At 43.2% G+C, this 14,643-nt stretch overlaps 1 protein-coding gene across 2 annotated transcripts in view; it reads right to left on the minus strand.

Moving 5' to 3' along the window:
* Window positions 1-14,643, minus strand: part of LOC309567309 (uncharacterized protein) — a 154,980-nt gene that overhangs the window by 103,973 nt on the left and 36,364 nt on the right. For both annotated transcript variants that reach the window (XR_014225933.1, XM_082272721.1), the window contains exons 5-7: window positions 7,655-7,700; window positions 7,417-7,475; window positions 1,774-1,809 (exon numbers count right to left, since the gene is read on the minus strand). Coding sequence is in view for 1 of the 2 variants with exons in the window: in XM_082272721.1 (XP_082128847.1) it covers window positions 1,774-1,809; window positions 7,417-7,475; window positions 7,655-7,700 (141 nt within the window). In the remaining variant the exon portion in view is untranslated. The remainder of the gene's footprint in view (window positions 1-1,773; window positions 1,810-7,416; window positions 7,476-7,654; window positions 7,701-14,643) is intronic.

Here is a 14,643-nt window from a genome sequence, read left to right on the forward strand (position 1 = left end):
CACTGTTGGGACTGTATTGGACAGGTGATGAGCAGTGCCTGGTTTTCTCCACACATACCGCTTAGAATTAAGGCCAAAAAGTTCTATTTTGGTCTCATCAGACCAGAGAATCTTATTTCTCACCATCTTGGAGTCCTTCAGGTGTTTTTTAGCAAACTCCATGCAGGCTTTCATGTGTCTTACACTGAGGAGAGGCTTCCGTCGGGCCACTCTGCCATAAAGCCCCGACTGGTGGAGTGCTGCAGTGATGGTTGACTTTCTACAACTTTCTCCCATCTCCTGACTGCATCTCTGGAGCTCAGCCACAGTGATCTTTGGGTTCTTCTTTACCTCTCTCACCAAGGCTCTTCTCCCCCGATAGCTCAGTTTGGCCGGACGGCCAGCTCTAGGAAGGGTTCTGGTCGTCCCAAACGTCTTCCATTTGAGGATTATGGAGGCCACCGTGCTCTTAGGAACCTTAAGTGCAGCAGAAATCTTTTTGTAACCTTGGCCAGATCTGTGCCTTGCCACAATTCTGTCTCTGAGCTCTTCAGGCAGTTCCTTTGACCTCATGATTCTCATTTGCTCTGACATGCATTGTGATCTGGAAGGTCTTATATAGACAGGTGTGTGGCTTTCCTAATCAAGTCCAATCAGTATAATCAAACACAGCTGGACTCAAATGAAGGTGTAGAACCATCTCAAGGATGATCAGAAGAAATGGAAAGCACCTGAGTTAAATATATGAGTGTCACAGCAAAGGGTCTGAATACTTAGGACCATGTGATATTTCAGTTTTTCTTTTTTAATAAATCTGCAACAATGTCAACAATTCTATATTTTTCTGTCAGTATGGGGTGCTATGTGTACATTCATGAGGAAGAAGAATGAACTTAAATGATTTTAGCAAATGGCTGCAATATAACAAAGAGTGAAAAATTTAAGGGGGTCTGAATACTTTCCGTACCCAATGTATATAGCATACAGTGGCCATAATTGAAGAAATAACAATTACAAAGTCTGGGCAATAAAACTGCAGTAACATAGCATAATATTCTATACAGTCATCAGAGTGGAAGAGCTCCAGATATCCCAAATTTTGTTGTATTTTTTTTAGGACAACCCATATGCTCAAATAGTTATTTCTCGTAGGCCAACATTTGGTTGACTGATTGTATCCAGTGGTGCAGTGAAGGAGGAGTAGGCTGGATCCAAGTGCTATGGATTTCTGAGCCCGAAAGTTTTTCTCTCAGCATATTCTCATCTAGCAGGGCCAAAACTCCTCATCAAGGGTGCCTAGAAGACACACCTCTTGGGTTTAGGGCACTGATGTGCAACACTGTGGACAAAACCTCTACAACCTTTTGTCAATACCCAACAATTACTGGGCATAGCCAAAAGACGTGGGTAAAATCTGCTCTAGGGCAATTGCACCTTGGGCAGTTTGAGGAAGGTATACGGTGCATAGTGTGTAGTCTATTTGGGGTCAAATAAGATTGGTTGATCATATACAGTTGGGTCAACTTTTTGTTAACAGCCAGAGACACATATAAGTGCGAAAAACATGCCTCCTCCCAGTCTTCGTCAGAGAGATTAGAAATGAGCGCTTAGTGCGAAGCTCTAGCGGGGTGGCCATTATTATTATTATTTTTAGGTGAGCTTAGCCTTTTAATTTGGCATGGAAACCCAGGGTTATAACTACAGTTATGAAATACTTTAACAGAGAAATCTAAAGCCACCACCATGGACTACATTTTACATAAATCAGCAATAAAAGAGAAGGATAAGGTTTACCGGTATAATCCAGCTCTCATCAAGGAAGCTTGAATTCTGCAGAAAAATACCAGAATTACACATGTGCCATTAATTACCAAGATAGCCAGCAATGAAAAATTTATTTCTGCATAGTCCCAGAATCCTCTGTCGGAAAAAAAAAAAAAAAAAAAAAACACAATTTAATAGATAAAGCCCTTTATATTCACTGTGCTCAGAACTTGATTGTAAGCTCCTCGGATTAATAACCCAATTGGTCGTCTTCAAGTATAATGTAGGAATGTGGATGTTTCCGTATAACTGATGTTAGTAACTCTGTAAACTGCCTTTTATAAAAAAAAAAAACTTAGTGGACCTGTGCCTTCAGAGCACATACATTTTTCAAAACGATAGAAATGTACTCAACGATTCATCAGATTCCCTGGCTTTAAGAAATACGTCTTTAATAAAGCTGAACTCCGGGATAAGCAAATATTATCGAAATACAACGCTGTGGATCATTTCATGCTGATTTGGAATTATTTAAGGTAAGTTTTATTTTTAGAGTACTGTAATGGGCTTTTATGCCCTTTGGTTAACCCTTAATACGCACTAATCCCAATATACTTCATGTGAAAACGTTACAGAATCTACACTAAACAAAATTATAAAAAAAAAACGCAACACTTTTGTTTTTGCCCCCATTTTTCATGAGCTAAACTCAAAGATCTAAGACTTTTTCTATGTGCACAAAAGGCCTATTTCCCTCAAATATTTTTCACAAATCTGTCTAAATCTGTGTTAGTGATCACTTCTGCTTTGCCAAGATAATCCATCCACCTCACAGGTGTGGCATATCAAGATGCTGATTGGACAGCATGATAATTGCACAGGTGTGCCTTAGGCTGGCCACAATAAAAGGCCACTCTAAAATGTGCAGTTTTATCACACAGCACAATGCCAGATGTGGAAAGTTTTGGGGAAGCGTGCAATTGGCAGCATGCTGACTGCAGGAATGTCCACCAGAGCTGTTGCCTGTGAATTGAATGTCCATTTCTCTACCATAAGCCATTTCAAAAGGTGTTTCAGAGAATTTGGCAGTACATCCAACCGGTCTCATAACCGCAGACCACGTGTAGCCACACCAGCCCAGGACCTCCACATTCCGCATCTTCACCTTCAAGATCGTCTGAGACCAGCCACCCGGACAGCGGCTGCAACAATCTGTTTGCATAACTAAAGAATTTATGCACAAATTGTCAGAAACCGTCTGAGGGAAGCTCATCTGCATGCTCGTCATCCTCATCGGGGTCTCCACCTGACTGCAGTTCATCGTAACCAACTTGAGTGGGCAAATTCTCACATTCAATGGCGTCTGGAACTTCACAGATGAATCCCGTTTTTCACTATACAGGGAAGATGGCAGACAGCGTGTATGGCGTTGTGTGGGTGAGCGGTTTGCTGATGTCAACGTTGAGGATCGAGTAGCCCATGGTGGCGGTGAGGTTATGGTATGGGTAAGGAACACAGGTGCATTTTATTGATGGCATTTTGAATGCAGAGATACCGTGATGAGATCCTGAGGCCCATTGTTGTGCCATTCATCCACAACCATCACCTCATGTTGCAGCATGATAATGCACGGCCCCATGGTGCAAGGATCTGTACACAATTCCTGGAAGCTGAAAACATCCCAGTTCTTGCATGGCCAGCATACTCCCCGGACATGTCACCCATTGAGCATGTTTGGGATGCTCTGGATTGGCATATACGATAGCGTGTTCCAGGTCCTGCCAATATCCACCAACTTCTCACAGCCATTGAAGAAGAGTGGACCAACATTCCACCGGCCACAATCAACAACCTGATAAACTCTATGCAAAGGAGATGTGTTGGCACTGCATGAAGCAAATGGTAGTCACACCAGATACTGACTGGTTTTTGATCGCCCCTCGGACCCCCAACACAGTAAAACTGCACATTTTAGAGTGGCCTTTTATTGTGGGCAGCCTAAGGCACACCTGAGCAATAATCATGCTGTCCAATCAGCATCTTGATATGCCACACCTGTGAGGTGGATGGATTATGTCAGCAAAGGAGAAGTGATCACTAAGGGCTCTTTCACACACTGAGTCCGTTGGACGGACTCAGTTTTTCTCAGCGGGGGATCGATCCGCCGATCCCCCGCTGAGCAGGAGGATGACAGCTGTGTCTCAGCGCTGTGTGCGGAGACACAGCTGTCAGTTCCCCATGCATCTCTATTGGGGAAAATCGGATGGGAACGGACCGTCGGCCCATTCTCATCCGATCCGCTGGACGGATGGAAAATAGGGTTTCCATCTGTCCAGATTTGACGGATCGGATGTCAGAGGACTTGTCTCTCCTGACATCTGATGCCCCATAGGGATGCATAGGGGACCGTTCAGATCCGCCAAAATAACGGACAGGCGGATCTGAACAGTCCGCCTGTGTGAAAGGGGCCTTTGGCTCCTTTCACACGAACGATCCGATCCAATCCACCTGTCAGTTTTTTAGGTGGATCTGATTGGATCCTCCATGCATCTCTATGGGGCAGCGGATGTCAGCTGTGAGATGTCCGCTGACACCTGCTGCCATCCGCATCCGATCCTGTCCGTGAAATTTGAACGGATGGAAACCCTACTTTCCATCTGTCCAGGGGATCGGATTGGATGAGAGCGGACAGGCGGTGCGCTCTCATCTGATTCCCCATAGAGAGCAGCGGGACTCTGACACCTCCCTCTCCGCACACAGAGCGGAGACGGAGCTGTCATCCGCCTGCTCAGCGGGGGATCGATCCCCGCTGAGCAGAGAAGGGACCGCAGCACAGCGTGTGAAAGGAGCCCAACACAGATTTAGACAGATTTGTGAACAATATTTGAGAGAAATAGGCCTTTTATGTACACAGAAAAAGTCTTAGATCTTTGAGTTCAGCTCATGAAAAATGGGGGCAAAAACAAAAAAAAGTGTTGCTTTTATAATTATTTTCATTGTACAAATGTCATTTTATTGTATGATTTGTGGATTTATTCTTCTCAATAGCACCAGTATTTACCTAATAAACTCTATTTGTTGGTAGATCTGCCAATATACTTCAGATTTAGATTTCCCTCCTGCCTATATGCACCTACCCTGGGTAGGTGCAAAATGAATCAGTGTTTTCCCATGCAGTAAATCAACAGATTCTCTTTCATCCTCTCCCCAGCAGAATATACTCACCTTTACTTCCTTCCACCACCACTCGATTCAACTGCTTGTAGCAGGCGAGGTGGCCCTGTGTAAGCCAAGAGTCATGGGGCCATGGATTCTCCCTCATGTGTCTTTCCTGATGATTCAAGATTGGCCCAGTGCTGCTACATGCTCCCCCATTCCTGGACATACCAGGTATTTTCAGATTGGAGTGGGGGTAGGGGTTGCTGTTGAGAACAAAAAAAAGCTAAGTTCTAGGCGTCTTTGCTGCAAGTCCCCCACTTAGGAGTATGTAGGCAGCAAGAGCACAATGTTGTAATCACAGCTCAACTGTGCTGCTGTCCAATGGCATTGGATCAAATGCTGGAAGGATAGAGATAACAAAAACCAACAGTTCTCAGGGGCTATTAAGAACTGGTAATGGAAAATGGAAGTAAGGATCCACAGTTGGTATCCAATAAAAGTACTGGCAATTTATTCATAACATGTAAAAAGACGTGTGTTTCAACTGACACAAGCACTGAAAGTGGCTAGGGCACCGATGCATGAATAGGTCCTGGATAGGATAAGCCGTGGAGAGGCGCCAAACGGCATGGCTGCAATGATGACCCTGACTGCAGGAGAACCCAAACCAGACCTCGCCGGCACCAATGGATGCCGTCACTGGAGCGCCTGGGTGGAAGCATGGTACCTGAAAGAAGGAAACCACTGTAACCAGTGTGGAACTCATGCGTCCCTGTTGCCGTGACTACGCGTTACACGTGCATGCACTTTTTCAAGTCAAGGGATTTACGGCAACTAGAGGTTTTAAGCCCAATGTGGAGGCAGGGAGTGGGCAGAGCTTTTGTTATTCTGAAGAAATCCCTGTTTACTCCCTCTGTGCCTCTGTCTCTGACTTGAACAAGCTCATGCGGGCGAAACGCGTAATCACGCCAACAGAGATGCATGCGTTCCACGCTGGTCACAGTGGTTTCCTTCTTCCAGGTACCGTGCTTCTGCCCAGGAGCTCCAGTGTCGGCATCCATTCCCGCCAGCAGGTTCTCCTATAGTCAGTGTCATCTTTGTAGCCACAGCATTTGGCACCTCCCCACAGCTCATCCCATCCAGGACCTATTCATCCATCAGTGCCCTAGCCACCTTCAGCGCCACGTTTTCTTGTGTCAGTTGGAACAAACGTCTTTTTACATGGTTTGAATAAATTGCCAGTACTTTTATTGAATACCGACTGTGGATCCTTGCTTCTATTCTCCATTACCAGTTCCTAATAGCCCCTGAGCACTGTCAGTTTTTGTTGTCGCTGCTGTTGAGAAGGAAAATAGAACAAACCGGTTGCTTTCCTCTGAATGGACAAACCACAAAATTTACTTACAAAAATTATAGATTGAACTTTACATTTACCACCATTAAAATATCAGCTGTTCACCGCTCAAAACTGTGAAACCACTTCTGGACCAGAAGATTTTCCCCCCTTAATGACCAGGCCATTTTTTGCTATTCAGCACTGTGTTATGTTAACTTGCAATTGCATGGTTGTGCGAGGCTGTACTCAAATAAAATTGAGGTCCTTTTTTACCCCACAAATCGAGCTTTTTGGTGGTATTTGATCACCCGCGATTTTTATTTTTTGCGCTAAAAAAAGAGCGACAATTCTAGAAAAAAATATATATTTTTCACTTTCTGCTATAAAACATTACCAAAAAAAAAAAAAAAATGTATCCTTTTAAGCCAATTTGTATTCTGCTACATATTTTGGTTAAAAAAATCCCAATAAGTGTATATTAAATTGGTTTGCGCAAGGGTTATTGTGTCTAAAAACGAAGGGAAAGATTTAGGTCATTTGTATTGATTTATTTTACTAGTAATGGCAGCGGATCAGCAATTTTTAGCAGGACTGCGATATTGTGGACAGATTAGACCCCTAACTGACATTTTTTTTTGGGGGGGGGGGGGACCAGTGACATTACTACAGTAATCAGTGCTAAAAATATGCACGGTTACTGTACTAATGACACTGGCAGGGAAGGGGTTAACACCAAGGGCAATCAAAAAATGTGTCCCTAGGGAGTGCTTTCTAACTGTGTCCCTAGGGAGTGCTTTCTAACTGTGGGGGGGGGAATGGACTTATAAAATGAACACAGGGTCATGTGTTCCTATATAAGAGGAACACAGGAGCCCTCTGTTGATTGCTGACAGAACAGTGGTCTGCTGTGTTTACAACAGCAGACCGCCGTTCTGTCTCCACGGGGAGCGATCGTGGGTGCCAAGAGGCAATCGCGGTTGCCGGGCCCACAGATCAGCTTCTCCTGCGGCGAATGGGTGCGCGTGCCCGCACTCTTGGTCCTGCGAAACAACGTACAGTTACGTTGTTTTGCGGGACAGAGCCGACCTGCCGCATTATATATACTGCTGGCGGTCGGCAAGTGATTAAAAAGGTTGTCAATGCTTTATGCAGGTAGGTGGACGGGATTTAAAACTTACCTGAAGATCTAGAGCAAAATTGCTTTGAGACACAACCAGGAGCAAAGACAGGAAGGGTTCTGGAAGACAAAATTTGGGTCCCTCGGTTATTTTAGAGTTGGGGAAGTTTGTGTTTGAAATGTACAGAGGAGCTGAAATGAATAAAACTTAAGCTGAATGGCAAACTGACTGCATAATAGGAATAAAAGCTCTATACTGTTATATTATAAAGGCTTGCTGAAGAAAATGGTTCCATTACCTAAATGTTCCTCATTTCCAAGCACAGAGAAGAGCGGGTCATACCACTGAAAGAAAGGAATGGGAATTAGCACAGAGGACATGGTAATCTTCTTCAATGCTGCAAAGAGGAATATGCAGTGCAAAGTAACTGAGAGCCACCCAGCAAAAACAAAGCTAAACTCTAGGTAAGGAGATAAATACACTGCACATATACACTTACTGCCCACTGTATTAGGTACACCTTGCTAGTACCGGGTTGGACCCTCTTTTGCCTTCAGAACTGCCTTTATTCTTCGTGGCATAGATTCAACAAGGTGTTGGAAACATTCCTCTGAAATTTTGCTCCATATTGACATGATAGCGTCACACAGTTGCTGCAGATTTGTCAGCTGCAAATCTCTGGTTCCACCACATCCCAAAGGTGCTCCATTGGATGAGATCTGGGGACTGTGGAGGCCATTGGAGTACAGTGACCTCATTATGTTGAAGAAACCAGTGGTGAGATGATGATTTGAGCTTTGTGACATGGTGCATTATCCTGCTGGAAGGAGCCATCAGAAGATGGGTACACTGTAGTCAGAGATAGACATGGTCAGCAACAATATCCAGGTAGGCAGTGGCATTTAAACAATGCTCAGTACTAAGGAGTCCAAAATGCGTCAAGAAAATATCCCCCGCACCATTACACCACCACCAGCCTGAGCCGTTGATACAAGGCAGGATAGTTCCATGTTTTCATGTGGTTTACTCCAAATTCTGACCCCACCATCTGAATGTCACTGAAATTGAAACTCCTCAGACCAGGCAACATTTTTCCAATCTTCTATTGTCCAATTTGGTGAGTCCGTGCAAATTTCAGCCTCAGTTTCCGGTTCTTAGCTGACAGGAATAGCACCCGGTGTGGCCTTCTGCTGCTGTAGCCCATCTGCTTCAAAGTTTGATGTGTTGTGCGTTCAGAGATGGTAATCTGCATAACTTGGTTGTAATGGGTGGTTATTTGAGTTACTGTTGCCTTTCCATCATCTCCAACCATGCCCATTCTCGTAAAATAGGGAGGAGTATTGGTGCTCTCAGGTAGTGCTGAAAATTGGATGGCTGCTAATGTGGATATATATCCGGGGTTAATCACAATAAAAGCAGCATCACATAAAATTCACAGTGAAAGTCTGGGCACAAAGAGGGGATTAATAGTCCATGTGCAAGTCCCTAGACCAACAGTGGTGGTGGGCTATCCTGAAACCAGAAGAAGGGAGGGGAATCCAGGGTATTCCCAGGGATGGATGGATTGATGGAGGGATAGGCACTCAGGGCAGCTGACCGGAGGAGTGAAGCGACTCTGTATCAGAAATATGGACGAGAGGAAAGCGCCTTGAGTGTTGTAAACAATTTATTGACAATAAAATAGTAGTGACTCACATGGAGGTTATAATTATCGTGTAGGGCGTCACGCTCCGGAGGCTGGATGTATGCTGAATCCAAGTGGTGTCCGGGAAGGCTATGGAGACCTGCTCTGGTGTCTTCCAGGTGGACACGGTGGAGAAACTTGAACAGCGGCCGGCGGTGTCTGACGTCATGGATGCAGAGAAGGGCAGTGAGGGCAGGCTGGGCTTCACAACGCGTTTCGGAGCATGCGTCAATACCGGGTTCAGGCATGCGCACTCCTTTCTCAAGTAAGAGCCGTTCAAGTTTCTCCACCGTGTCCACCCGGAAGACACCAGAGCAGGTCTCCATAGCCTTCCCGGACACCACTTGGATTCAGCATACATCCAGCCTCCGGAGCGTGACGCCCTACACGATAATTATAACCTCCATGTGAGTCACTACTATTTTATTGTCAATAAATTGTTTACAACACTCAAGAGGCGCTTTCCTCTCTTCCATAAGTCTGCCCATTCTCTTCTGACCTCTAACATCAACAAGGCATTTTCTTCCACACAACTGGATATTTTCTCTTTTTCGGACCATTCTCTGTAAACCCTAGAGATAGTTGTGTGTGAAAATCCAAGCAGATCAGCAGTTTTTTAAATACTCAGACCAGCCTGTCTGGCACCAACAATCATGCCATGTTCAAAGTTATTTAAATGCACCTTCTTCCCCATTCTGATGCTCAGTTTGAACTTCAGCAAGTTGTTTTCACCAAGTCTAGATGCCTAAATGCATGGAGTTACTTATTATTATTATTATTATTATTATACAGGATTTATATAGCGCCAACAGTTTGCGCAGTGCTTTACAATGTGGGGGAAGACAATACAGTTACAATACAATTCAATACAGGAGGAACTAGAGGGCCCTGCTCATTAGAGCTTACTGCCATGTGATTGGCTGATTAGCAATTTGTGTTACCAAGCAATAGAACAGGTGTACCTAATAAAGTTGTTGGTGAGTGTACATACATTTTATGATCCAGACACCCCTACTAGATAGCACAGCCAGATCCTTATCCTGCACTGTAGCAGCAGCAACACAGTTTGGTCAAAAACACTAAGTCACCGGCCCAGCTGGGCAATTAAGTGACAGCAGCAAACCTACGGGGTCTCTGCTCCTCAAAGCATATATCATCAGCACACCACAGATCTTCAAGAGAACGTATAAACATTTTATTTATTTTTTTATACAAATTTTTATTGGTTTTAAATGCGGTTTACAATGAAAAAGAAAAAAAAGAAAAAAAACATTTCATATAGCATTGTCCATTATTTCAATAATCCCAACAAACATTTTATTAAAAGCCACATCACACTGGCAAAGTACAACAGTTCCCAGCACCCCTTCTACGGGCATGTGAGCCTGATCACATCCAGCTGGCAGTTACTACAGCACCCATTTACCTTTTGCCTACTCCAGGAAGGTTTGCAAATGTTACATATTCAATCATATATATCTGTCCCACCCTCTCTCAGTCTATGTGCTGCTGTGCACAGACATACAGGAGGCTGATATCAAGACAAAAATATTAAAATGCTTGATAAATTAATAACTATTTTCATAAACCACTTATAGCCCAGGCCGATTTCTGACATATGTTGCTTACAAATCTGTATTTTGTTGCTAGAAAATTACTTAGAACCCCCAAACATTTTATAATTATTATATATATATATATATATACACACACACACACACACACACAGTGCCTTGCAAAAGTATTCGGCCCCTTGAACTTTGCGACCTTTTGCCACATTTCAGGCTTCAAACATAAAGATATAAAACTGTAATTTTTTGTGAAGAATCAACAAGTGGGACACAATCATGAAGTGGAAGAAATTTATTGGATATTTCAAACTTTTTTAACAAATAAAAAACTGAAAAATTGGGCGTGCAAAATTATTCAGCCCCCTTAAGTTAATACTTTGTAGCGCCACCTTTTGCTGCGATTACAGCTGTAAGTCGCTTGGGGTATGTCTCTATCAGTTTTGCACATCGAGAGACTGAAATTTTTGCCCATTCCTCCTTGCAAAACAGCTCAAGCTCAGTGAGGTTGGATGGAGAGCGTTTGTGAACAGCAGTTTTCAGTTCTTTCCACAGATTCTCGATTGGATTCAGGTCTGGGCTTTGACTTGGCCATTCTAACACCTGGATATGTTTATTTGTGAACCATTCCATTGTAGATTTTGCTTTATGTTTTGGATCATTGTCTTGTTGGAAGACAAATCTCTGTCCCAGTCTCAGGTCTTTTGCAGACTCCATCAGGTTTTCTTCCAGAATGGTCCTGTATTTGGCTCCATCCATCTTCCCATCAATTTTAACCATCTTCCCTGTCCCTGCTGAAGAAAAGCAGACCCAAACCATGATGCTGCCACCACCATGTTTGACAGTGGGGATGGTGTGTTCAGGGTGATGAGCTGTGTTGCTTTTACGCCAAACATAACATTTTGCATTGTTGACAAAAAGTTTGATTTTGGTTTCATCTGACCAGAGCACCTTCTTCCACATGTTTGGTGTGTCTCCCAGGTGGCTTGTGGCAAACTTTAAACGACACTTTTTATGGTTATCTTTAAGAAATGGCTTTCTTCTTGCCACTCTTCCGTAAAGGCCAGATTTGTGCAGTATACGACTGATTGTTGTCCTATGGACAGAGTCTCCCACCTCAGCTGTAGATCTCTGCAGTTCATCCAGAGTGATCATGGGCCTCTTGGCTGCATCTCTGATCAGTCTTCTCCTTGTATGAGCTGAAAGTTTAGAGGGACGGCCAGGTCTTCGTAGATTTGCAGTGGTCTTATACTCCTTCCATTTCAATATTATCGCTTGCACAGTGCTCCTTGGGATGTTTAAAGCTTGGGAAATATTTTTGTATCCAAATCCGGCTTTAAACTTCTCCACAACAGTATCTCGGATCTGCTGGGTGTGTTCCTTGTTCTTCATGATGCTCTCTGCGCTTTAAACGGACCTCTGAGACTATCACAGTGCAGGTGCATTTATACGGAGACTTGATTACACACAGGTGGATTCTATTTATCATCATTAGTCATTAGTCATTTAGGTCAACATCAGAGATCCTCACTCAACTTCTGGAGAGAGTTTGTTGCACTAAAGTAAGGGGGCTGAATAATTTTGCACGCCCAATTTTTCAGTTTTTTTATTTGTTAAAAAAGTTTGAAATATCCAATAAATGTCGTTCCACTTCAAGATTGTGTCCCACTTGTTGTTGATTCTTCACAAAAAATTACAGTTTTATATCTTTATGTTTGAAGCCTGAAAAGTGGCAAAAGGTCGCAAAGTTCAAGGGGGCCGAATACTTTCGCAAGGCACTGTGTATGTATATATGTATGTATATTATATATATATATATATATACATATACATACACACACACACACACATACATACACATACACATACACACACATACACACATACACACAGTATATATTTTTTAGCAGAGATTCTGGAGAATAAAATGGCAGTTGTTGCAATATTTTATGTCACACCGTCTTACGAACGCAATTTTTTGGGGAAAAATACACTTCACTGAATTAAAAAAAAAAAACTAAACAGTAAAGTTAGCCCAATTCTTTTGTAGAATCTAAAAAGATGATTTTGCGCCCAGTAAATAGATACCAAACATGTCAGGCTTAAAAAAATAAATTGTACGCACTCGTGAAATGGCGACAAACTACGGTACTTAAAAATATTTAAAGCGTCGCCTATGGAGATTTTTAATGGTTACCTGTTTTGCTAGAATTGATGTGCTCATTCTGACAATCGCAGCGATACCTCACATGTGTGCGTTTTATTTGGCGGGTGAGCACACGAGGACAGGGGGGCTTTAAAATTATGATTCTTTTTCCATAATTTTTTTTTATATTGTCCCTTTAAAAGAAAAAATGTCTGATCACTTTTATTGCTGTCACAAGTAATGTAATGTAAACATCCCTTGTGACAGTAATAGGCAGTGGCTGGTACTCTTTATAGAGGGATCTGGGGTCTATAAGACCCCAAATCCCTCCTCTGCACTTCAAAATATTCAAAGCGCCAAGATCAGCGTTGTTGAATACTTTGGATTTTTTTAAAATCAGCGCCATTGGCTGCAGAGTAAACCGGAAGTAATGTGGTGATGTTGCTTCCGGGTTACTACACCAGAGACCCGATCGAAGACGATTCATGTGTTCTGCCGAAATCTTCAATTACGTCACTTCCGGTGACTCTACAGCAGGAATAATTGAAGATTTCAACGAGTTGCTGTTTTCACAGACCACCGACAGCCTTTACACTCCGGTACACGAGAAGTTGCCTCCTTTTTCACAGAACACCGGTGTTCTATCAGAATACCGTTACCCATCAGAAAATGCACCGAAAGTGAAGTTGCAAACAAAATTGCTTAACGGCCGCTACTAACTAACAACTTTCTTTCCTCCTTACCCGGTGTCCTGTCAGAATACCAATACCCATCAGAAAATGGAACAGAAGTGACGTTCCGAGCAAAAAATGTCTTCTGCGCATGTGTCATGCATTCCAACATGGCCGCTATGCGTTCCAATAGGTTTCCTAATCTGACAGAATATGAAGGCGGCAGCGGACATCTTCATACACCCACGCAAGTGTTCAATTTCACACTTATTTTAGCAGTAACCTCACCCTATATACTAAAAAATAGACTATTTCACTGTAACCAAGTGAAATAGTTTATTTCACTATATAATCAGTTTAGCGCAGTGCGGGGTGTACCAAGATGGCTATCGCCACCTTCTGCCTGCAGGCTGGTCGCTGTATGTACTAGAATACTAATAATAATAATATAATAATAAACATGTAATACTTTAGTTCAGTATATCGGGGGAGTTTACTGCTAAAAGAAGTGTGAAATTGATGCCTTGCTTGGGTGTAAGAAGATGTCCACTGCCGCCTTCGTGTTCTGTCTGATTGGGAAACCTATTGGAACGCATAGGCGCCATGTTGGAACGCATGACACATGCGCAGAAGAACATCACTTCGGTTACATTTTCTGATGGGTAGCGGTATTCTCACAGGACACCGGGTAAGGAGGAAAAAAAAGTTGTCACCACTGCGGAGGCTGCCATGTTGTTGGTTAGTAGCGGCCGTTACTAACAATGTCCATTCATTATAGCGTGTACCGGAGTATAAAGGCTGCCGGTGGTCTGTGAAAACAGCAACTGGTCGAAATCTCCAATTATTCCTGCTGTACAGTCACCGGAAGTGATGTGGTTGGAGATTTTAGTGAGTTTGAGTTTTCGGCAGAACACCGGCTTTGTTCAGGTCTCTAGTACAAAATCAGTGCAGAGCTGAAAACATACAATGTGACTGTAATAAAGTATAGAGAATAGTGGAAAAGAACACACAATGATCCCAACGTGTGATGAGCTGTGCTGGTATGTAGACAACTTGTTGTTGACACAGTGCCAAAGGAAACTCCACCACAGGTATCTCTAACCGCTCACCTCATCGGTCGACCCCTGAACTAACAGATGGGTCAGCCACACTTTCCCCTCCAGGATAGTCAATATAGGAATGCACACACCCACACCCACCAAAATACAAGAAATCCGG

This window comes from Pelophylax lessonae (assembly GCF_965119305.1).
Source record: "Pelophylax lessonae genome assembly, chromosome: 11".
NCBI classification, from domain to species: Eukaryota; Metazoa; Chordata; class Amphibia; order Anura; family Ranidae; genus Pelophylax; species Pelophylax lessonae.